A 26,666-nucleotide genomic window follows, 5' to 3' on the forward strand; every position below is an offset into this window, starting at 1 on the left:
TATATCTAGTCGGGAGTGGTGCTGACTGAAAACAGATGATTTGGAGCGATTCGCGCGCCATTTGTTGGTCATTCTAAGGACTTATTGAACTACCTTCGTACACTGCGGAAGGAATGGTTAGCATGTGTGAATAAGACCCTAGTTAGAAGAGACATAAGAAGTCATAGAAATACGAGAGTCTGCATGAAAAAATGCATGGACATAAAAGAAGCTAGAGAAGTATGCCAGGACAGGAAAGTATGGCGGCAGAGAGTTAATAAAAAGAGTGTCAGTAGAGTGAATGACGCCTGAAACAAAAGACCTTGGCCACTAATGGACCCAAGTGGGGAACCTTACATAACGATTTTGTGAGGATCTTCACTTGGGGTGATTGCTAGAGAGATTGATCAGCAAGCTGTGCCGGAGCAGTGTGGCGGAACGAACGTGTTATTTACATAAATAACACGAGAATTATGGATCAATCTGAAAATTCTCTATCCCTTCTCCACATTACTCATTTCCCCACCGAGTGATTCACGCCTATCTCGAAAGGGAAATGGCTTAATGGTGTAATAACAATATTTATTTCCCACACTATAATTGTATGTCCTGAAATACATGGAAGATCATAATTTCATAGTTTTAATAATTTACCATCCAAATTTTTCCTTTCAATTCAGTATTTTAAAATTAATCGATACTTTCCTTTCTTTAACTTATTTTATTATTATTACTTTACTAATGAACTATTAAAGTAAGTGAAATTTGATGTTTCATCACGCCATAAAATTGTATTCACAAAAATAACTTAGAGTGTTTTGTACACATTTTAGCAAACATTTCGAAAATAAGACAATATAGGAAATAGTTTTTCAACAGATATTTGCCCATAACTTTTTTAGAGAAACAATTTCGTACCTGCATGTTGCAAGGAGACAAAATTGGAATACCAAATTTTTGAAAATTCAAAGACTTATCTGCCTTATTTGTAGGAAAATAATAATACAAGTTAAATTAATGTAAATGAAAGAAGACTTTTATAGAAATAAAATGATTTTATCTTGAGCTCAATGTATGCAGAATTTAAAATAGCTTCCAAGTATTTAGGATTGATTGGACAAAAATAGTAATATTTAGCAAATTTTTAAAATCTTAAAATAAAGTCTTCTTTTATAATTATAAAAAGAGTTTAACTATTCTAATTATTGATAATGGGGGCTAATTTTGGTAATTTTACACATATGAAGATTGCAATATAGTTAAAAATCGATTTATCGACGTTGATTCCAGATAACAGTAAATAGTGCATAATATTTTGGCCTAATATTTTTTATAATACCCATATCACAAAAGCATTCCTTAATCTCTTAATTTTATATTTTTATACTCTCAACGATTAGACAGATGTAATTAAAAAAATTATATTTTTGACTGTTTTGAAATTTTCTTATGTTGAAAACCTCATTGTCATTATTTTATATTTTCCGTTGGCTTCGAAATTCTGCAGAATTTAGTTAGATAATGAAAAATCAGAGATTCTGACAAATTTCTGTAATAGGAGCCCCATGAATAGGATTTGTTTGATTTATTCAAATTTTTATCGTCACAGAAGAATCTTATGCTACAAAAACAATAAGAATTTAGCATTACATAGAAAACTGGCTTCTGCCGTCCTTTACATACATTTTTCGAAAAATTCGACGACTGTCTTTCTATAGAAATTCTGTATTTTTCACTTACCTATTGAAATAAAATGCATGGAAGTACAAGAAAAAAACGAAATACAGTTTTTTAAAAATCGCGTAACCCTAAAAAATTATAGTAATGCATCACAAATTGATTCAGTCTATTGCAATGAATTGGTATTCAGCGAATCGCTCTGTTTACTGTCTGAATATTTTATTTGGTTGTGTCGTGTCTTCCGCTGATCAAGCTTAGAGAAACGACCCTGTGCTGAAATTGCAGCAATCCACGGCAATAATCGAGGAAATGTGAAGCCAACAACAATGATACTCGATGTAATGTAATTATTTTGTATGTCTCGAAAATGTACGTACTTCATGCAACACCCACATCGTTGCTATTATCTCATTTGAAGTGAATTAATTCAGATATTATTGTAACGGTGCTATTATGAGTAACATTATGCTTTAATGTGTATTTCAGACAAAGCATTTCTTTCATGTGAAATCTAAATCTAAATGCTTGATAAGAATTAAATGCAAATTAGAATGATGGTAAAAGTACCTCAGAAATATTTACTTTTATTTTAATTCATGTAACTTAATTTTTACTGTCTTTATTTCACTAAATTTCGTATCATGATAATTTTATCATGAAACCTATTATTATAACGAATGGCTTTGTAATACAGATAAATTAGAAAGTTGATAAAGAGATTAAAAACATTCTAGACTATATAAATTGCTTGACGTACAATTTTATTCGAGCCTCATAAAACTAGTATTAAGTTATCAGAAGCGTTTAGGTATTTAAGTGCTTTTGAACGATTGATTTATGTATACATACAAATTAGTTTCAATAATTCTAACGGTGTACAACATTTCCATTAGGCGAATGGTATTTCAAAATCAATCCTACACTTGACAATGTCATTGGCAAAGTATAATTTGTGCTTGTCTGCAATTATACCTGAATAACGAAATATTATGGAATGTATTATTTTCAACACAGAAAAAACTAAGAGTAAAATTGGTTGCAGGAAATTTTTTAGGACGATAAAGTTTTTTTAACCAACTTCTCGTCTTTCAAAAAACATTTGTTTGTTGTGGAAAAACAAAGGGAAGTTTAACCGATATTTGTGTAAAGTTTATCCTGGGAAGTTAATTTTTGTTGGAGAGAATCTTTCGTCGAAAATCGATGTAAAGTTTAGCTGCTGTTTTTTTGTGAAATATTTCACGCACTAAAAGGAAAAGTTTTTTCTTATTTCTCGAGAAGACGCATTTTGGTCGCTCACACATACGAAGGGTCCGCGGTCTAAACCTGTTTACTGCTTATGGAATCTTATGGAATATCTGCGATTTTTTTCAAATAGGCACAGTTTACTCGAAGAATAGGCCAGAGAGACACACGTCAGTGTGTATGAAGGGAATTGTATGTGCTTGTCGAAAGTTTTTCGTTGCTACTTTGACGTAATCTTCGACGATATCGTCTACAGATCGCTGTAAAGACAAAGGTGAGCAACGCATCTGGATTACTAACACTCAGAAATTTTGTGCAATAAATTATCAAAAATTGTTGCAAGCACATCCATGTTCGGCTTGCGATTCCATATATTTTGACGTATAAAACTTGCCTGCAGCTTGAAAAACAACAAAGAACAATGCGAGTCAAGAGAAAGAAATAGAAAACCAGCGGTACACGCAGAAAAAAGAAATGTAATATTTACTGATCAAGAAATAACAACATTTTGGATGGCACAACTTCTTCACAGATCGCGTATACTTAAAAGTTTATTGGAGCAGGACCTTTTTGCCTTCCGTAACTGTTTCAGCCGACTTGTATGGATATGCAGTAAGTCCGAGAGCTTTCGTTGTGTGCCGCGATGGCGGCACACAACGAAATTATTTTACCGATCGCAACTCGTGTAATAGTGTAGTGGTTAAGACCATTGACTTGCAAGCTTAGGCTTATGCGTTCAAATCCCTCCCCCCTTTGCATGCGAAATTTTAATTGTATTATAAGCGTTGTCACTAACAAATATTTATTCATTATTTTTTAGCAATACTTTTTCACAATTTATAGTGCTGTCTCAACTATATTCTATACCGTTAACATAAGTTCGATCTCTTTATATTTTTCGTTAAAGTGACATGATAATTCGTAATTTCAGCATCGAGGAACTGTGCAGAATAGCGACTAGATCGGTCAAATCTACTGATCCGCAGGTCAGCACCACTTGAGAATTAGCACTGGTAACCATCAATGATAGTCATATTTAGTTGCCGGTAATTGTAGCGTTTACTGACCTGTCGTGCTGTCCACATACGTACTTGGAAGATCAGTAAATTGAACTTGGTTCTCAGTAAAAAAATAAGGTGTTTTTTCTGCGTGTAGAACACCACAGAAAACAGGCTTAGACCGCTGGACCCGTTGTAGATAAAATATGAATAGCTTTTGAATAGTCATATAATAGCGATATAACGTTCAATTTTGATTCAAATATTATAAAACTAAAGTTGATTCTTTTTTAGTAAATGAACAAAAAAAAATGTATGTAAAAGATACAGCAGAGTAGAATGGTCCAGTCGTTAAATATGTTATTGGGAGAGACTCGATCCCCGTCAGATATTTCGTGAGTACGTGAAAAAAAAAAATGTTGGGGGGGCTTCAATTACCACGTGCCTCTGTGGCGTGGGTTTTAAAAATCCTATAAGAATAGCATGAGAAAATGAGTTTTTGGAAATAAGGGTGAAATACCTACTTCATATTGACCTTTTATACATTGAATTATGTTCACTGTTTTTAATCTCTTCAAGGAATAAATTTCACCAAATAAAGTACCGAAAATTTAAATAAATTACTCGCATGATTCCAAATTTTATCAAACTACTTCGGGTTATATTGAATGAACCTAGACTACCTCTATTAAATTAGTATGAATTATTCTGGATTTAATGAGACTACGTAGGATCACACTCATGTGGATTATAATTGGATTGAAATTAAAGTTCCTAGGATTACACTAGATTATTTGGATTACTGTATTACTCCAGATTACTACTTTGGATAACTGAGCATTCCAGCTGATAACCAGATTGGCCCCCCCTTGTAAAAACTAAAATTTTCTTGAACACTCTTATCAAAAGCCACAAATAACGATGGTTAATTCATAATTGAAAAATGTCTTAAATTAAAAATATTTTTAACAACATTTATTAACTGCGCGGTAAAAAAGATTTTTATAAAGTTTATGGAACTAACTCAAGAGCAGCGGATGTTTATGTTTTGTTTGTTCTTTGTTAAAGTCGGTAATTGTAGGGGTCTTTGTGTTAGTGAAATAATAGAAGTTAATAGATCGTTTTGAGCACGCAGTTATTTTTTCATTTTTTAACAGATTTGAAGAGGTCTAGAAAATCTTTCCGGAAACAAATTAAGAGTCCGCCAATTGTAAATTTCATTTTCGATTAATAACTTTTTTATTCTTAGCTCATTTTCTGAACAATAATTTGAAAAAGCGGATTCGCCCCTTCGTTGTTATTCCAAGTTTTTTTAAATCGCCTATTCATAAAATTTATTAAACCGAAAAGTCATAAGTTCTGCCGCATATTATTATTCTCTGACTCTCACGCTTAGCCAAGATTTTTACACGAAATTCCAAGCGTTCGATAGCTCAGTTTGTTAGTCTTTAGAGCATGCGACGCGGCGTGGTGTAAATTAGATTGATGGGTAGGTAGTTTTTATAGGGTTCGAGTTCTCAGCGATTAATTCAGATTTCCTAAAGCGTTTAAGCATCTGATTATACGCATAGGTGATAATAAGTTTGTAGGTTTGTAATAAATTAAGTTTAATAATAATATCAAAAATAAACTTTTTTCTTTCTTAAATTGGTCTAATAAAAATTTCCGTCCGCTCCAATTAAATTTTCCGGAACTCTAATATAGAGTTCACAACCTGCGCGCCATTACATGTTATATCGCTTTGGTTTTTGAACACTATGATGTTTTATAGATCTAGTAAAAATAATCCGTCACATCATATAACCAGGCCTTTCTGACTTCCACAAAACTATCTTCCATTTCCGCTACTCTTGAATTAGTTCCGTAAACTTGATAAAACTTATTTTTTCCGTCTGTATCATTAATTTCGGATACCATGCAAACGGTTTAAGGATTCGATAATAAAAAATACTGCGGGAAACAACTGATCTGTTTAAGAAATCTTAAGAATTGAACATAAAATTTAATGTTTTTAAACGTTTAAGAAACTAATATAAAATCTAACAAAACAGTTATTGTACGGAAATTGAAATGATTGATATTACTAAGGATTGAGACTTGTTCGCACGTTAGAGGATTGATCGATATTGTTTTGAACTTGAAATTCAACTCAGAACCGAGGGAGCAAAACTCGAAAATCAATGATTAAAGAGCGAATGTGAAGAAGAGTTGTGATATATGGATATTATGATAATTTGTTACAGACGGTAGTAGGCAAATTCGGATACTTCCTTTTTGTGACGAAGATATTCGAAAAAACACAGGTTATAGAGTTGAAGGGAGTTGGAGGGAGTTGGAGGGATCAAGTTATAAATCTTACATTTGTAGAAACCAAATTTAGAGTTTTAGGATTGCAGCCTTGTGCGCTTTCTATTTTCATTTTCCAAACGGTTAAGGAATAAAATTCGCTTACTTTAAATCTAACATATAATAAAGTTACAACGAAACAGCGCATACGAGCTTCTGTATCTCACGCATCAATTTGACTAATATGAATTTGGCCTTAACTGTATAATGGCATGCAGTATTATCGAATTTTGAAGTTTTATTTTTGTAAATAAAATATAATACTGGGTTTAGATTCTGCATGGAAAAACATGTTTTTAAACATTTCAACGGTTCAAATTTATAACAACGTTGGTTTATTTATAATTTATATGATGACCCACCTTAATCTTATAATATATCGTATTTCCTGGAAAGAAATAATAAATAGTTTTAGAGATTTACGAATTATCATTAGAGACACCTAATTAATCAATTATTGAATTCTTACTCGTCCAAAAACGCTGAGTGCTCATAAATATTAATTATGGACTGAGGCGCTATGATAGAACATGGTAGGATGAATAATTAATATGCTTCATCAGTCGAGCCTGGATTAATCTGAACAAACAATTACTTCATAATCGTCCGAGCCCTTCGATTCAATTTGAGCTTGATTTCTATATCAGTCTGTCATTTTTTATTAAAATTGTTCTGACAAATTTATTCAATCTAAATACAATTTTCGCTCTTGTATTGAATTATTAATACAAATTTGGTATAAAATATTTAAAAATAATGCTTAGACAAAAAGTATGAATAAGAAGAAAGTTGATTTAATACCAATTTTTTTCGCTTTTCGTTTCTTTTGAAAAATTTGGGAATTCAATTTAAAAAAAAGTAAGTACAATGCTAGTATATGTTCAGTACTATAGTTCAATCTTATTTATCATAATATAATTATCTTAATTGAATATAAAATTATAGTTAAATGTGGATATTCAAATATTAAAAAAGAAGTATAATTCTAGTCACAATAAAGCTCTTTTTGTATATACTAAAATCTAAAGTACTTTTTACCTGTCCCCTTTAATGTTTCACAGAAAGCTCTATTAGTTGATCCATTAGAGTTCCAAATATGAAAACGCATTAGAGATGCAAAAATTTATTGCACCGGTGATTGACGAGATCATAATGATTTCTGCTTTTTAGTACACTCACATTTAAGTGGTAACTTTATTATTGCTTCGAAATCTGTTTCTAACATGAAGTATTTGTCTCTACAAGAAAAAGAGTAAAAGTAAATTTATGGTCTCAATAAAAAAGAATTCACAATTAATACTTATTAACGTAAAGCTAAAATTACGGAGAAATAAAGGATTATCTTTACAATAAAGAAAAACGAAGATATAATTATAAAGGATTAAGTTTTTCAAAAGAAGTGGATAGATAAATAAAGGAAATGAAAAGAATGAACCGAAAACAATGATCATTTTTCTTCCTCAAGGCCACCCGAATCTGTCTTCCAAATTTTAATTGTAGTGTTCAATAGGGCGACAGAGGAAAAATGCTGATTTTTGAAATAGCCTTTCAAAAATTCAATATTTAAACCGAGAAAAAACAAAATTAAGAGTTGGTATATTGAATTAATAACAAATTTAGAAATCGGTTGATGTCTTCTGTTCGATTTTTGGATTTTAAAATGTTGATAATTAAAAAAAAATTTCTATGAGTCAAAATATTATGACGTATTTATCAAAGTAATGTTCTTTGTGGCGAAATAACTAAAAAAGCACAGTCCAACTCCGATAACTTTCCAACTTCGGGGCTGTAGGGGCGGAATATTCTAGGAATTGCGGACTTATCGGATGCCCCCCATAGTAGCACGATATTAAGCGCGCGCATGCGCAAATAATGGGCGCAAATCATAAGCAAAATAGCACACGTAGTGTACACTTATCAAGTGGTAAGTTATCACAGTTGTACTATATAGAAAAAACAACTTTTTGTGCAAGATACAATGATGTGAGCATTTGAAAAAACATATTATTTTTAAAATTTAGTTTATTGTAAATTTGATAAAAAAAATTGTACATAATAGGAATTTTTTCAATTTGCATCAGACGAAAATTACACTATTATGCCATTATAAGGGGAAAACATTTCGTCATGCTTACGGCGTTAAAATCGTTTTAGAAACGAAGTCATTAAAAAAAACATGTCTTTTTACATTTTCAAAAAGTTGTAACCTGCACAACCTTTATATAGTATATTTTGCTACAAGTGCCGAAAGTAAACAATTGCACTCCAGTGTGAAGTTTGCTATTCACTGCCAGAGGCGAATCGAAGGTGAGTTGTAGGCGAGCTGTAAACGAGCCGAAGACGAGCCGGAGAGGACCCGAAGATGTTTCGGTGGCAAGGACTGTAAACTTCACAAGAGTTGCAATTGTCCACTTTGAGCACCTGTTCCACTCGATATTTTTTTAACACATGCAGGAAATATTGGATTTGACAAAGAATAAAAATAAAATTTTCGGATGTTTATGGTATTTTGTGAAAAATTATAGTAAATTTACCAAAATTACAGAAAATTTCCGCTGAATTTGTAAATTAGCGAAAATTTCCAGAAATTTAAGGTATTCAAAACTTTTTAAAATAAAACGAAAAATTTCTAAATTTTTTGTAAACTTTCAGCAATTTATCGGTAATTTAACCGTCATTTCTGGTTATCGTATATACTTATCACTTTGACCACTTCAAGCGTCAAATAAAAATAAAGCGATGTTTATTTCAGGCAGTCATGGAAAGTAATTCTAAATAGAAAACCGCAAGCGCAACATTTATAAAAAGTAATAGAGCTTGAACTGTTCAAGTGCAGCAGTTAGAAAAAGTCTGTATGCAACTGCTTTTTATCCCGGTTTTGGGTTTGTTCACTTCCCGGACGCAAAACATAACAAAAATGTGTACATTGCAGGAAACACGAAGTATTAACCCTTAGTGACCACATTTCTGTGGAGTAACATGCTGACCACCCTTGGGTCCATAGGACCCAGGCAACAAAAATTGCTATAAGAAAAAAACTATTTGAATATTTTTACTTGAAAATTACTTTAGAACTTCTCAAGAAGTAACTTTAAAACATCATGTAGGTCGTATTGCCAAAAATTACATTTTTTACATTTTTTTTACATTTAAAAAAATGTTGAAGTCCAAAAAGTAGAAAAAGACTATTTTCATTAAAAAATTTATAACTTTTTTAATTTTCGATATTAAGGGCTAAAAATTTAGTTACGTCTTCTTCAGATGTACCTCTTTGAAGAAAAAAATAGTAGTTCAGTTTATTATATAAAAAGTATATTTATTTTGAGGAATGAATGACAGAAAAAAGGGAAAAAATAAATCATGCGTATTTGTCAAAATACTCTATTGTATTACTTGTCATAAAAAGTAATTTTACAAAATATTGATGAATTCTTGAAATTAAACATAGTAGGCATGAAACTAAGACAAAATAAAGTGATCTTCCCTTAAGTTTATGTTACTGCAATCATTACACATGCAGACGCTCTGCTCTTGGCAAACAGCACGGCGACAAGAGGCACATCTAGTATTTGTTTTTTCGATCTTTTGTTGCATTGCAAATAGAACGCTATATATCTTTTAAAAAATTGTTGACATTGACAAATATACTATCTAGACTTTATTATTTCATCTGAAGTCAATATACGCTAAAATAAAAATTGACTCCAAAAATCACTTTCGAACGTACTGACCACACTTGAGTCCAAAGGATCCAACTCAATTTTTAAAAAGCTGCTCAAAATAAACTAATAGTCCCAGTGTCATGCTAAACGTCCTAAAGCGTAGTTAAACTCTTCAGCTATCGGCAAATGTTGCAATAGTCCTGCTCCCTTTGCATTAAGGTACTTGGAATTTTATTACAAAAGACCTCTGGGTCCCGAAGAGCCATGTGTGATCACTAAGGGTTAAAAAAGTTAAATTAAGAGCTTATATGAAATAAATAAAAGTGATGTATTCAACTATGAGGTGAGATTTTAGTAAAAATTAATTCATAAGCCAAATGAATGTTTTTTATATTATCTTGAGTGTTGAAATTTTTTCCACTGTTGGCAGGTTCGCCCTATAGTGAAAAGTTGATTCCACCCCGCAAAGCAGAATAGAAAGATATATTCATAGGTACCTGTAAAATATATCTGATACAAACGTAACTAGGAAATACATATGGAAATTTAGATGATTTTATCCATTGTACGAAGGTATCCACTGCAGGATGATTTCCCCTATATGTAGCATTTTGCAAGAAAAAAACTCACTCTGTCAATTTTGCAGTTTAGGATATATGCACGGCTTTTTGAATAAGGGTCAAAAGTTTCAACTTATAGTTTCAATGTGAAATCGCACTTAAAACACAATGAAGCTTCCCGTAAGTGATTGGAAGTGGATAAATCTGATGTTTAAACAAAAAATTTAACACGGGTGCTGATGGTATTTTCGAACTTTGGATGTTTTTCTCTCGTAAAGCAGGTTTCAGATGTACACACTTTAAAAATGCCCCGGCGACTCGTTATTTAAACTAGAGACTTGTCTTTTTTCTAAAATTTCGTCAGTTTGCCCGAATATATATTACTATACGTAGATTCATAATTCAAGTACAGACATGGGACTGAAATGAGTGTATAATTTGGTGGTTTTGTCTTTCAGGCAACGACATGAATTACAAGGGAAGCGGTAAGGTCCATTTCGGAGTGGACGATGTGTCCCTATATGGGACACCGAAGGAAGAGCTTGGTCCGGGACTTCCGGGCCAGGAAGTCAAGACAAGCTTCATTAAAAATCAGCTGCAAGCACTCTTCCAGCCGACGGACAATAAGCTTGCCATGAAGCTCTTTGGCAGTAAGAAGGCTCTCATGAAAGAAAGGATAAGGCAAAAGGCTGCAGGTCACTGGGTTATACATCCTTGCTCCAGTTTTAGGTGAGTCGTTTATTTGCATACTGTTATTTTTCAGAAACAATTTCATATTTGCTTATTTCGTTTGTTGACCAACACAATACTACAATATTGGAATTGTGAACTTTATCAATATTTTGTTTTTTACTTCAAACTGAACGTGAAATTCGTACATATTTTTATTCATACTGTATGATAAAAATATAAAATAAATTATCAAAACCAGTAATCCGCGTTTTCAACAATAGTAGTTTTATCTGTAGGAAAATAACTGAAAGTCTTAATTTGTCATAGTTTAAGGTACACTGTTAAAAATTCATGTTGTGATTTCACAATAAATGTAATGGAAGTTTATTACCAAAACGTAATGTAATTTTACAATACATGAAATTGTACCGTCATAATACAGTATTGTGAAATTACAACAAATTTCTTGTAATTTCACAACATCCAAAAAAATTTGCATCACAATACACGTATTGTGAAATTACAATAAATGTGTTGTAAAATTACATTACATGCATTGTTAAATTACATTACGTTTTGGTAATAAACTTTCATTACATTGATTGTGAAATCACAACAGAAATTTTTAACAGTGTTGATATAATATTTTCGTAAAGTTGGAAACGTATACAATATCCAACAATATACCAACTTCTGTCTTTTCTTTCAGATGAAAAACATTTTTCCCTAAATTTTAATTTTTTATTATGTTTCTTAAGGAAGTCTATTTTGCGCGAAAACCTTATATTTAATATAAACATATATAAACTTACCTTTTGTCTCACTTTTGAATACATCATTTTACTCCGATATTGCACAAACTACAAAACATACTTTCAACTGATAAATTTAATGTGGCGCTGCTTCGCAGAAGCGGGTACGCGATGCTTTCAATTCACAATACGTGTATTGTAATTTCACTTCACAATACCAAAATTGTAATATCACATTACATTTTGTATTGTGATGTATTGTAAAATCACAAACATTTTTAACAGTTAACGCATTCAAAGAATATTCAAATCATTCAAATTTTGGTATTATCAGAGTAAATTCATAACAAAAGTGTGAAAGTATCTAACCTATTAGACCTCACTGCTCTTTTATACTTTCAGGGCTCTTCTTCATAAACAAAGTTACAAAAAATTATTAAATTTTCACAGAACCTCTGTATTGTGTCCTCTTATGTTTCTCATGTTAAAAAAATCTTAGAATTTTAGCAGCTACGGTAAACTATGTGGCATTTTCTATACCTTTGAATATGGCTTGCGTGCATGAGGTACTAATTTTAATTATCTTCGAAAGAGTTCAACCTCTTCCTAATTGCACATACCATTAGATAGCACTATAATAAATTTATGTTACCAATTTAAAAACATTCATAAGAAAATAACTTCATTTTGATAGTCCCATAATTATTTAGTTTAATGATAGATTGTCATATATATACAATTTTTTATAAAATATGTCCATCGCAGAAGCCGTACGTTGCTGACAATTTTGATTGAACTAAATTACTCTAAATGATTATACATTTTTTAATATTAATAAATACTATAAATTTTCATTGAAAATTTTTATGTTCAATAAATTTTATGAACAAATATTCATTCTCAGAATTTCTACATTAAAGTAATTGTAAAACATCAAACTTTCATTGCATTTTATATCAGGCTCAAATTTCAAGATAAAAAGAAGTAAAATATTATTGATTATTATTTCTAATAATAGATTATACCAAAAACGGGCCATTGCGACCATTTTTCGCATTAAAAAGTTTTTTTTAGAAATTCTGTTAAGAATTTCCATCACCGTAACATTAAGAAAATATATTATTAAATCGAATATTTTTACTGAAACAGTTTGCAGTTCCTGTAAATAACCTTTCAAAGATTTAAGTAACAAAATTATACAACGTACAATCAATAAGATATCTTTTGAACCGGAATTAAAATACAAACTCTATTATTGTTTTCGAAAATACTTTATTAAAATAATAACTGATAACTGTTAATTAATTGTATCAACCAAATGCTATTTTTTACAAGACGATGTTTTAAATGTGTATGGATAATCATTATTTATCAATAATGCTTCTTAAAGATTTAATCATTTTCAGTTGACTGAAAATGAATCTAAATTTTTGTTTCGTATTTTCATTACCAGGAAAATTATCCCTAAATGTAAGGAAGAATGAGTAATCGTGAATTACAATTTGATAAAAGAATACTAAATTCATAAATTCATACTCTAGTGCAACAGAATTTGAAAAGTCTAAACTGGAATTATTATAAGATGAGACAATATCACATTGTGAGAAAACTTTGGCTAAGTTTAATTGGACCAAAGCGCGAAAAAAGAATCTAAATTAATGAATGAGAAATCCCGCCTTTGCAGAATTCATAACTTTCTTGGCAGTAACTTTGGATCGCTTCGCGTAAAAAAAGTCGAGGTTATAACAATGTATAAAATTTAAAAGAATTTTAACTTTAGGAAAATCGACCTGAAATTACTTAGGGATTCTTTTCTAATTTTACTGGAATTAAAAAGAAATTGTTTTATAAATATGAAAGCCTATACTTATACTTTGTATAACTTAATTCATATAAAGTTGTTAGTATTGTTGTATTTGAAATACCAAGGAAATTTTCGTACATGAAAAATACTTTCGTTACATTGTCAGAATAAATCTAAGAAACATTTATTTAGCTATATTTTTTCATTCTCGTGTCTATTTTCTAAATGCCCATACTTTTTGTAAGAAAAACAATTTTTAGCAGTTACCAATTGAGGAATTCAAAAAATAAAATTATAAAAGAGAAAAAATGGTTCAAAATCGTTTATTTCCCATGGACGATTTTAATGAAACACGCACCCCCCCCCCCCCCCCCCCCCCCCCCCTCCACAACTTTCACCAAAAATGACACCGACTCCCAGTAGAACAACGGTAAGGCACACCTATGGCCACCTATCAAGCCCAACAGATGGGTAGTAGAGTCGCATGACAGACCGGCGAAACCCTTTTGCGTCTTAGGCACTCGAAGCGACCCAAGGATGACCACCTATCTCATGGTTGTGAGACGTGGTTATGGCTGAAATTTTACCGCGATTTCGCTGGAAGCGGGTGCAATTATTCAGATTAGCACCCGCTCCCGGCGAAATCTTGCGGTTGTCCTTATGACAAATTTTTAATTACATATATATATATATAATATGTAGATTCTAGGTTTTTCCCAGTTTAAACTACTTAGGCTTAAACTTCGACATCGTTGAAAGCGTCAAAAGCCATTGTGATTCAGACATATGTACATTACGTATCTTCCCAAATAAAATGCTTGATCGAAGGCGACAAGATTACATCGAAACCAATCAGGACATTGCTAATTTTACTGTACTCTTTTCTCTTTGTGCAATTGGCCGCATGAGCAACTTTAGAGATTACGAATGCGCATTTTGTTTCTTTTCTGTTTCTAAGATAAACAAATTATTTTTCAGTTTTTTAACATCCTTAAAGAAATAATATTAAATCAATAGGGTAACAGTATTAAAACACGAACCAGGTAAATCAAGAAAAGAGAACATCGGACAAAAATAACTTCTTTTTACGGTGGACAGAACTCAAATTGAAAATAAAGTGTCGACGCAATGTTAGCAATATCCTAAATAAGGTGCAAGTAAATGATTTAAAACTTACTAGATTTTTATTTTTCGTATTTTAATGAATATTTCCTAAAATAGAAAATATCTATGAAAATCAACTGAAATAAAATTTAGTTTAATAATGAATATGAAGAAGCTCCCTGACCTTCAAAGTGTAGAGAAATTGGATTTTATCTCAAAATGGCAGAAAATAATTTTTAACCATTAAAAATCTAATTTTTTCGAAAACGACGCAACAATAAAAAAAAATTCATAGTTCAAACTTGTGTCACTTTCTAAAATCTATTAATAACACCCATATCCTTACCGTATATTTATCTTGTGTATTTTATGAAATTTTTTTAAAAAATATGAAAAACCGATAAAAATCGATTAAAGTGGCACTTAATTTTAACGAACTTTAACATTTTATTTTCAAAAGACTTTGTTTCTAGTTCAGAAACAATGTCAATATAAATGATATTTTAGCCTGTTTTTATTGACTTTTTTTATTATTTTTTTAATTGGTAGAAGCATATTAAATAAACTTCTAGCAAGGAATATTTTAAGAAGTCGAACAATGTTGAATTATGAACTACTTTTCATATTTTGTGCCGTTTTCGAAAAAAATGAGATTTTTAACCAACAAAAATGATGTTTCTTGAATTGCAAAAATTAAAAACGAATTTTTATATACTTTAAAGATGATAATATAGATAATTACATTTATTTTATTAATAATCCTAATATTATCATGGAAGATATTCTTTACATTGTTACTGAACTGAAAACAAACATAAAACAAATCAAATGTTGAAGTTCCGTAAAATATATACTAATTTATTCTATTTATATCGATTTATTTAATTTTGTCGAAAAATGTATCAAAACACATAAAATAAGCAACTAGCAAGGTTATAATTCTGCAGATTTTACAGCGCATTCGTTTATCCTGCACTGGTGTAGAGTAAGAGCACTCCGATCGCTCCGTCTTACTTCTTCTTGCTTCTTCCTTCTCACTCCGACCCGCGTCGGTGCAGATCGGAGTGCACCAGTGCGGGATAACCGAATACGCTATTAGAAGGGGGAATAATTTTCAACTACGAATTGTTATTTTTATTTTTCCTCCTTTTGAGATAAACAGGATTTTCAATCGTTAAAAATAAAAACAAATAATTTTTCTCGAAAAACGCGCAGGACGATTTCTTGTATTTCTTGGCTTAAAGAAGCTGGGGGGGGGGGGTCTGAAAACATATACAAACGAAAAACTGGATGTGCAAGCATTTTTGGGTTACACATAAACGAGGATAGCCTTGAAAATTCTTCTTATAATGTTTTAAAACTTAAAAAAGGTTGATCTTTTCATCGAAAAAATGGGAGGGGGCACCAGTTTTAAGAATATATTGAATCTGATGTAACTAATTCCAGGTTCCAGTTTACTCTCAGGAACAAAATACAGGGAAAAATAGATTATACCGTTCATTATCCTGAATACCCGCTACTACAGTAGAACTTTTTTATTTTAAATCATAATGGGATCCCAATGGAACTGTTTTTACTGGTGGAGTTCGAGGGATCAATTTTCACTTTTGTCCTGAATATTTGTAATTCGAAATTTGTTCATTTTAAAAGAAATCCACTTTTTATTTTTTTTTAAATACTGCTAGTTTCAAATATTATTTTGGAGGGCCCGCACAAAATATCATCCGATTATAAAAATTTTTCGTCTAGAGTGGTGATAGGGATACATGGATAATTCTTAAAGGAATTTAATGGACACATTTTAAACGTTCGATGGTGCAAATTGAAGAATTTTAATCGCTGACATTCACTTGATGTAAATAAGTTTATCTAAAATAAATTATAAATGATTATTATTTATATGAATTATTATTACATTCTGCTGGATGTTATTTAGTTTTTTTGCCTGATAAAGTTGGAGGGAATTGAACTCTGGATGAGAAAGACAAGGAGAATTAAAAAGTTGGTAAAGTGATTCGGGAGAGGGTGAATCAGGCGGGATAAACTGTCGGTATCAAATGACCGGAATTACCTAGTAGCGCGCGCCGCTCCATAACGCGCGAAACACTATACAGCCGCTCTTTGACGTCCCAATTGGCTAAAATTGCTAGCTACTTCCGGCCAGAATCTTGGACAATTATCAGTAACACAGAGAACGACACTGAACTGCCTCATTTGCCGTCACCTTACGCCTAAAGTATGCAATAAGCCTGAGGCGTATTTCAACAGAACAATCTTTTTTACTTTAATTTTATTATGTAATGTAATCATAGATTAGGAATCAATAGTGGTGCGTTTAAGATTACAAAAGTATTGATGCAGTTAAACAATTTTTAAGTGTTTCGAAATTTTTCCTAGTTTTTCTTTTTTGAATAAAATTAAATATAATATTTGAGTAAATTGTATACTGCTCACCTACTTGGAAGTATTTAAGGTATATCTTTTGATTTCAAAAGTTCATGAATTTATTGTTAAGTTTTCTTGCTTGAACTAGAAAAATTTATTTCGTGCAACGAGAAATAATCAAGCAAATAATTTGAAGTTTTATTAATAAATCAAAGTTAAAATATGAAGCAGTGAGCATTAAATATATTTATTTAATTTTGGTTGCAATTCAATTAAATGGGGAAAAGCAGTTTATAATAAACTTAAAATGACATCAACGCATTTTTTCAAAATAACATTTTTACCGATTCATGTGAAAGGATTATATAATTTTGAACCTTTCTTGTGATAGATTGTTCGTGTTTTAATGCTTGAAACAATTGATTTACACCTTTAGCATGCTATTACTTAGTTTAGCTTAATTTCAAGGTTTTCAAATAATGTTAACCTCATACAAAAACGTACATAATTTATTGTGTCAGAGGAGTTTAATGCTTTTATTAATTTCTTATACTCATGTATCAAAATGAATGAACGGTTTTATAGTTCTTCTATTTTTCAAATTTACTAATGAATTTTATCTGTATTTGTAATTTAGTTTATCATATTTCAAAATGCATTGAAACAGTTTATTTTATTTATAATATTTATAAGCATGCAATTACTTAAACGAATAGGTACCAGAATCAAATTCTTATTTTATTTATTTTTTTCTCAATTTTAATTTGTTTATCATCATATTTGTTGTTGTTAAATAATCGCAATGTAATAATTATCCTAATGTTCTTATTTTTTTGATATTTTAACACTATAGTTAATAATATACAATTATTTTAAATAAAAAATCAATCAGTTGAATATATTTGCGTTTATTTATTAAGATTATGTGTTTAGAATTTTCCGTTTTTTTACTAACTTCACTAATTGTAAATAACATACGAATTAATTGCTTCTCAGGTGATAAGTACATGTTTTATTTAATAATTTGTTTATGAACTCACCGCTAGAATATGCTTCTTCTAATAATAAATCCATGTTACCCTATAACAATTAATTTTTTATGCTTTTTTCCGATATTAATAATCTCTTATTTTCGGCAATTAAAGACACTTTGAGTGTAAACTCTTGGACATCAAAAAACTGATTATAACACTGAAACTATACTTGTAAACGCAAAAATCTTTCTTTTTTAATTCTGGTAATAATTTTAATAACATATTATGTTTAAAATAATTTGATCGTAGGCAAATTCGACGTCAAATTTTATAATCTTTTATATTATTCTACTTGTAAAGTCATAGACTCAGTTAGTGAACAGATATTTATTTTTGAATCTTTCAAGTTTGACTTCACTTAGCTTGAATGTTTTCTTGAGGTTGTCTTGTATTGGGACAAACTTAAACTTTCAAGAGTCACTAATTACAAAATAATAAGCTTTTATTATTTAATCGCATAGAATTCAGATTATTTGACACTTCAATTTTTTATAACTACTTGAGAAATATAGAAATTATCTTCAAATTGGCAATTATTGGCATTTTTAACAAAAAACACGAAAAAATTTAAGACAACAAATTTTTGCTGCTGGCTTTCGTATCGAAAAATTTGTTTAATGTAACAGCCTTGGTCCACAAAAGTGCTCAAGCGTGTTGAACTTTCGAAAAATGGAAAACAAAAACATTGAAATTCAAGATAGATGTCTCAAAATGGCGAATGTAACACAAGTAAATTGCTATTTCTACCCTCAAGTAACAGCAATGAATTTGACTATTACCCAAACAACCTATATATTTTTTTCATAGTTTTTCGTGTCACTTATTACAAATCTGGCCGCGAAATTGCAAAATTAATTTGTTTAAACTATTTGTTTAAACAAATTATTCCGAAGAATTAGATTGTTTACAAGATGTATATGCTTTTCATGGTTCTTGGGTCCGCTGAGTACGAATCTGGCATCAAATTTGCAAAATTAATGTGTTTAAACAATTTTTTAAACAATTTTTTAACAAATTTTTGCAAGTTTTTGCAAGATGCATATGCTTTCGTTGGTTGTTGTGTCCGCTGAGTACGAATCTGGAGTCAGATTCGCAAAATAAATGTGCTACAACAATTTTTAAACAATTTTTTAATAAATTGTTGCAATATTACCTTCTATCAGACGCCATACTTGACGTTTACCAAATGTCACCGTGTCACCATAATGAACTCTTAGCATTGGATGTGTCAGATTTGTGAAATTCATTTGTTTTCTGCGCAATTCATTTGCGCAGTGAACACTAGTAGTAAACTGTTCTTTGGATAGGTCATTGCCTATCCTTCGACCTGCACGCGGTGACAGTTGGTAAACGTCAAACACGGCGGCTGACAGAAGGGAATATTGCAACAATTCGTTAAAAAAAATGGTTTTAGCATATTGATTTTGCGAATTTGACGTCAGATACGTACTCAGCGCACACAAAAACCTACGAAAGCATATGCATCTTGCAAAAACATCAAATTGCAACAGTTTCTTTAAAAATTGTTTAAACACATTGGTTTTGCAAATTTGACGTCAGATTCGTACTCAGCGGACCCAAAAACCATGAAAAGCATGCATCTTGTGAACAATCTAATTCTTCGGAATTATTTGTTTAAACAAATAGTTGAAACAAATTGATTTTGCAATTTTGCGGCCAGATTTGTAATAAGTGACCCGAAAAACTATGAAAAAAATATATGGGTTCTTTGGGTAATAGTCAAATTCATTGATGTCACTTGAGGGTAGAAATAACAGTTTTTTTTAATTTCGCCATTTTGAGACATCCATCTTGAATTTAAAAGTTGTTGTTTTCCATTTTTCGAAAGTTCAACATGCCTGTGAGCTTTTGTGCACGAATTTTGTTGCATTAAAAAAATATTTTAAACATATTCGACATGTTTTACTACCACAACTGCATCAGAAAATAACTGAGCTAGGAACCTAATCATAATAATAATATCATAATGCGATTATATTATATTACTTATGAGAGAAAACTCCCATTTCTTTATACGTTTGAAGTATAGAGGGGAGGCTATTCTACAGTAAATAATGAATCAACAGTGGATAAGCATTCATTTAAAATACTAATGTATGTGAAATAATTCAATTAACTTATTTAATTAAAAATGAAGACACTATACAAGCTAACACTGAATAGTTAGATTAAAAATAGAAAGAATTATTTTACAAGGAATCTGTATTATCGTCAGAGAATAACAGAAATTCGTAACGTCTTTTTAGAATAGATGGAGCTATGAATTAAAAATTCTATATATTAATTTTTTTGTTGGAAAAAAGATCTTCTCCTTCGCTCAGCTGGGAAACAATATATATTTGTTCTTTTAATTAATGATTATCCAATAAAGATTCATTATTCACTGTAGGCTGGTCGCCTCTAAATACTTAAAACGTATAAAGAAGTGGATTTTTTCCCTCATAAGTAACATAATAGAATCACATTATGATATTATTGTTATTATTAGGTCACTCCCTCAGTTACCCAATTTACCACAAACTCTATCTGGTAATAGTTACGATGATGTAAATATGATCCAAATGTAGTAATTGATCCACGTGTCAGAATTGTTCGCATGGTTCCTCTGGTCCACTCTATTGCAAGTGAAGACATTCTGGAACAACGGGGTCCCTAGGGATCCCACACCTTCCACTTTCGTGCTTTACATCAATTCAATTATGACAATATGACCACCAACACAATATAACGTTCCTAGAATAGCCGATGAATTTGTTCCAGTGACAACCAGTGAAGACCGCAACATCAAATAGAATTCGTTGTTATAAAATTGTACAATCCTTGTATCATTTAGAAACGATCTAATTTGACAGTTTCAATTATAAGTGTTTTGGTAAAAGACGGTAAATAACAGAGTTTTTTTGTTGGCAATTCTTTTACATTTTATAATCAGTACAAGATATTGAGTTAGAAATAATAAAGAAAGGATAGGATTTTTTATTACCATGAGAAACTTTCAAGTTTAAAAGCGGATTTTAGAAATTCTTTCAATTTTAAATTCTTAGATTTAAAATATTGCAAAATCTAAATACTTATTTTAAGTCTGCTCAAAATTTGTTAAAGAATGTTTAGTTTCTCTTTTTCCTTATATATAAAAAATGAGTAGTTATTGAGCTAGTTAGTACATTTAAATAATTATTAGGAGCATTAGAACAAACGTATTTAAAAATTAATTTTTGTATGTATTATACTCTTACAGCTATTTTTTGTGTTACCAATATTGTTATCTTATTATATAGTTATTACGCAATGTAATAATAAGTATTTCAATGACAAATCTAAAGAATTACCGTCATATCCCTTATGTCGATTTGCCTTTGGAACATTCAGCTCGAGTAACGTTAGGCTTTAGCGATTTAACGCTACCACGCTATTAACTTAATACTGCCTAACTATTGCTAATCATGAACGTCCGTATTTCGAATGATGAGAGTTTGACGTGAATTTTTTCTTGCACAAAATATAGGCCTTAACTAAATAATAAAAGCGTCTATGAAATTTTATAGAACATTACACCGAATCCTCGAAATGTTGACTCATAGTGATATTTGTCGAAGAATCTTGAACATTTAAAATTAATTTTTTATTAGTTGAATGGGAAATTCGCAATTTATATATTTTGCAAAGCTATATAGAAAAAACATTTCTGTGTTGAAATGTTGTCAAAGGCTTATACTGTCCAACATGTCGAAGGCATTTTTGGTTAGAGTCGATTTTTTTTTATTTGATCATTCTACACGGGGCTGTCCCGGTATATATCATCAGTCACGGACGCATTTTTACAATACAATCAAGTGATCTGATGAGAGCAGTCTGCCCAGACATTTTGGACAAAGCCTGGTTTTTATCCCATCATTGACGGACTGGGTTGCAGTCAAGTACACGATGGGGGGACCTACACCTTAAGGTGGGTTCCGAACCACCAGAACCTCGTTAAATGTACATTGAAAAATTTCCAGAGGTACCGGCTCAGGGATCGAACTCCGGACCTCTGAGGTGAAGTCCAAGTGTCTAACCAACTGAGCCACCGAGGCTCTTTACTATAAAAAAATTAATTGTTTTAAACAACTAATTTTTGTCACATGCTTAAGATGGTTACTGCCCAAAATGTCGAAGGCATTTTTGGCTAGAGTTGGATTTTATTTTTGATTATTGAAGACGGGGCTGTCCCGGTATATATCATCAGTCATGGACGCATTTTTATAATGCAATCAAGTGATCTGATAAGAGCAGTGTGTTCCGACATATTAGACAATGTCTGGGTTTTACCCCATTGTTGACGGACTGGGTTGCAAGTCAAGTAAACGATTGGGGGACCTACAGCTTAAGGTGGGTTCTGAATCGCCAGAACCTCGGTAAAGGTACGTAGAAAAATTTCCAGAGGTACCGGCCAGGGATCTAACCCCGGACCTCTGAGGTGAAGTCCGAGCGTCTAACCAACTAAGCCAATCAACGTAATCTCTTTGCTCAACAAATAGAATTAATAAGCTCAAACAAACGCCTTCTGAATCACTTTATTTTGCGTTAGAAGATGTATAGTAATATAAGGTAGAAACTGAAAATAATCGAAAGGTATTCTTATTTATATCACACTTATATTTAAGTACACAAATTGAGAATTAATTCGCTTACTAGTTTATTTTCGACCAGCATGTAAATTTAGTCACAAAACGTGCTACTAATTATTGTTCATCGAAGTACGCATTTCGCATACAACGAACCATGAAATTCAAACGCTACCATGCAAACCTACCGATTTGTTATGTTTGCGAGGTACTAACGATGCATTTCAATTGATTAATGTAACGACTGCCTTTCTGTCATCCGATAATGTCATTCGTGACTATACTAAATCATGAGAATGAAATATCAAATCAATAAATACACTGTGAAATTAGTATTTATTTATAATTCAATAAAATTCCAGTAGGTTTTCACTGATTTCTCAGCAGAAATTAATTTCACATATAATAATAGTTTAAAGTTTAACTAAAGAATTTACTAAAAAGAATATTTAATGCACTGGGGCTCCGATAGAAGAGGGACCCATTTGACAGTTCCTAGAGCTGCTGGTCTATGCATTTTCTCAGTGCGCATTCAGTGTCAACAATGCGTCGGCACTAGTAGCGGAGCGATAAAAGCGGGCAGTACCCACAGTGGATAATTCTACCGGCAGTCAGCATATGCGTGTGTTCAACATTCGTGTTTTTAGTTTTAAAACTCATCTCTTTCAAAATAAATAGCTATTTTGGCCGAGAATGTAACGATTTGATAACAAACTAAACTATTTAACTCTTTAAATAATTCGTAGAAAATTATTAAATTAACTTTTTCTTATGTTAAAGCAGATTTTTGGGTTGAAAGTTCAACTGTCTTTTAGATAATTCGTCTTTTTGGTTGATAATTTAGGGTTTTCGTAAAAAATGTAACTACTTTGTTAAAAATTAAACCACTCTGTCAATAATACATTTCTTTGTCAATTAAATTTCTTAGTTAAAAAATAACCTTCTTTTTTAGTTAAAGAATGAAGTCTTTTGTAAAAAATTTATCTTCAGTTTTAATTCAGATTTTCTAAATTTTGAGTACATATAAATTACTTCAATACAATTTGAAGTTTGATACCAAACTGGGACTTTTCTCTTAAAATGATATGTATATTGTAGACATTGAACTTTTTCTTTAAATTTAAACTATTGTATATGTATTAGACAACAAAAGAGACAAAACTAATCAAACATGTATTAATATGGAGAAAAATCCAACAGAAATGGTTCAGACGGTCCTGACTGTTTACGTTTCGAAGGCATAGATTTAGAGGCAAGGCCAGTGCGAGGCAATCACCGACACTGCTGTTATATCTGAGCTGTACCTCAATCTTTAGTATTTTAAAATTAACCAATACAATTTAAATGGTTGAAACAGCCACCGGTGTTTGACTGGCGATCAGTGAGATTTCACTGGTTCACTAAGTGGATTCCGTTACGGGCTTAATTAGTGAGTTTCACTGGTTATTCAGTACCAGTAGTCAGTCGTACAAGGTGTCATCCATCAGCTGATTATGTGTATGACATCTATCATTTATCACTTTTTTGCTAATCTTTGCAAAGTTTTCTTTTAAAAATTGCACTTTACTTTCAAAACAATAAATTAGGGCTAGGCTGCTATATAATAGGATATACTCATCATGTATATCACCTGACTGCGATAGGGCCCGCCATTCCGTAAACCCGACCGGCGACACGTGCTTCACTATCTGTTCAACTATTATAGCTAATTCATAAAATGGCTGACGTTATATCAAGCGCATAGAAAGAATATCATTCAAAGTAATCACCTCTTAACCCTATATTTCTACTGTTTAAAAAATATTAATTTTGTTTAAAATCAAAGACAAACTTTTAGGGCGCGAAAGTAATGAAAATCGATAAATATACACTGGAATCTCGATTTATGCAACTCATTTGTTGTAACTCATGCGGTAAGAATGCGGCCCTCATAGTGTTTGTCATGCTTGACTAATTATCGCCTCTCTACCGGAACCGTAGCTGCCCTCATCAGAAAACTGCGGAGGCTAGCAGCTCCAGGGACGCAAAAAAAACAAGTTTACGGAAATCGAGGTTTCAGTGTAATTTTAAAATAACTATTACCGTCTCGCAATAGGTTTATTCATATTGCAAAAACGCAGTTGACTGCATGTGGACAAAGATTTAAACAGAATATTTCATAACACATTTTAGTGTAATGAATACTTTTTACTCAGAGTTGTTAAAGAAATTTGGTTTTGTTAAATTTACGAAAGAGAAAATACCTGTGGACATATTAAGTTTTTTAAATTATAAAAAGTTTTGTTTTCTAAAAAACGGATACAAGTCTGCATCATCTTGATTTACTTGAATTTTTTTCATTTGCATACGTAGTACAATTTTTATTCGCTTCAAATATACGTAAAAAACTTATTATTTTCATGTTAGGCTGGTCTATCTAAGTATCATTTAATAAGTGGCAATACGCAAACTGCCAAACAGTCATTGGTACAAGCTGCACCTTTGACTTTATACAACATGAAATTGGCAAAATACGTTTAGTTAACCTAAATTGTAAGCGTTGGGAGTTTGGGGCAGATAGTTTCCTGCAGGTCAGTTGTGAAATATACATCGACCGGGAACGAATAAACTAGGTGAAAAAATTAATCAAATTCAGATACAAATTTCGTAAATTTAAGATGCGGCTGGATATAAATATATCAGAAATTTCATAAAATTTTTCGTTAATTGTAAGTTTGAGCGCGCCTAGGGCGCACAACTGTTGGTTCTCGCGCTTCGCTCTCGATGTTGTAATTATCTCGTGCTTCGCGCTCGGTCTTTATATTTTCGCACATTCTTGCGAAAACACTTTAAAATTAAGACTCAAAACATCCACCACTGTAATTTTGTAATTGTGAATTCTCTTTCGTTAAAAGAGAGTTTGAGCGCACCTACGGCATGCGAATGATAGCAATCGAACTCCGCACTTGATATTTGCAATTCTTCCACATTCGGGCACAGTCGTTTTAAAATCAAAGATGAACGGACCGACAACTGTAATTTTGTAATTTTGAACTCTCTTTTGTTAAAGCTCTTTTGGCTTTAACGAACACATTCTCATCACGTATCTCGTGCTTCGCACTCAATTTTATCCAACATGTAAACTTTTCTACTTAATACATAACACTTTTGTATCAATTCTAATACATTTTTATGTAACTCTGTCTGGGATTACTTATTAAAAAATTGCAAAATAAAAAGCAAATTGTATTTATCATGATTATTTTTGTATTTGTTTCTTATTTTGCTTTAAATTGGATTCTAAGCTGCTCTGAAACATGTATCATTTCAATAAATTTATATCATTACAATTCATAATATGCATAAAAATTGAATCATACTAATTCTTATTTCCTTGTTTTTATAATTTTTTATTTTCAATGTTGTTTTTTACGATTTAATGAAAACTGCTGCGCATCTGCATAGGGTCTAATACAGGAACCTATACAGGGTCCTATATAGAAGCCTACGTCCTCTTTTGTCTTTTTTGCGCTTTTTCCATAAGTTCATTTTTGCATTTTTTATCTTATATTTTACGATTAAAAGAAGGTCTGCTCGTCCAATCAAAAAATGATTAATAATAAATTTACAGATCTTTTTAGGCGAACAACTTTTTGAATGATATTTTTTGCGACTAAAGTAAAAACTACGTGTCCTATAAAAAATTATAGCTCTTTTTTGGATGAACAATTTTTGTCTCATTTTTTTTCGTAGCTTACAGTCTGTCAAGTTAAAGCGTGGGTGGCTTTACTCGCAGTCGGTAAGGTGTATCGACATGATTTTGGTGTCAAAATATTAAGAAGAG

General features: G+C 31.3%; 1 protein-coding gene across 3 annotated transcripts in view; it reads left to right on the forward strand.

The window, feature by feature from the left end:
* Positions 1–26,666, forward strand: part of LOC117174676 (potassium/sodium hyperpolarization-activated cyclic nucleotide-gated channel 2) — a 167,274-nt gene that overhangs the window by 3,869 nt on the left and 136,739 nt on the right. For all 3 annotated transcript variants that reach the window (XM_033363974.1, XM_033363975.1, XM_033363972.1), the window contains exon 2: positions 10,926–11,196. In XM_033363974.1, the coding sequence (XP_033219865.1) occupies positions 10,934–11,196 (263 nt within the window). In that variant the 5' untranslated portion in view covers positions 10,926–10,933. The remainder of the gene's footprint in view (positions 1–10,925; positions 11,197–26,666) is intronic.

This window comes from Belonocnema kinseyi, chromosome 6 (genome assembly GCF_010883055.1).
Source record: "Belonocnema kinseyi isolate 2016_QV_RU_SX_M_011 chromosome 6, B_treatae_v1, whole genome shotgun sequence".
Classification (NCBI taxonomy): Eukaryota; Metazoa; Arthropoda; class Insecta; order Hymenoptera; family Cynipidae; genus Belonocnema; species Belonocnema kinseyi.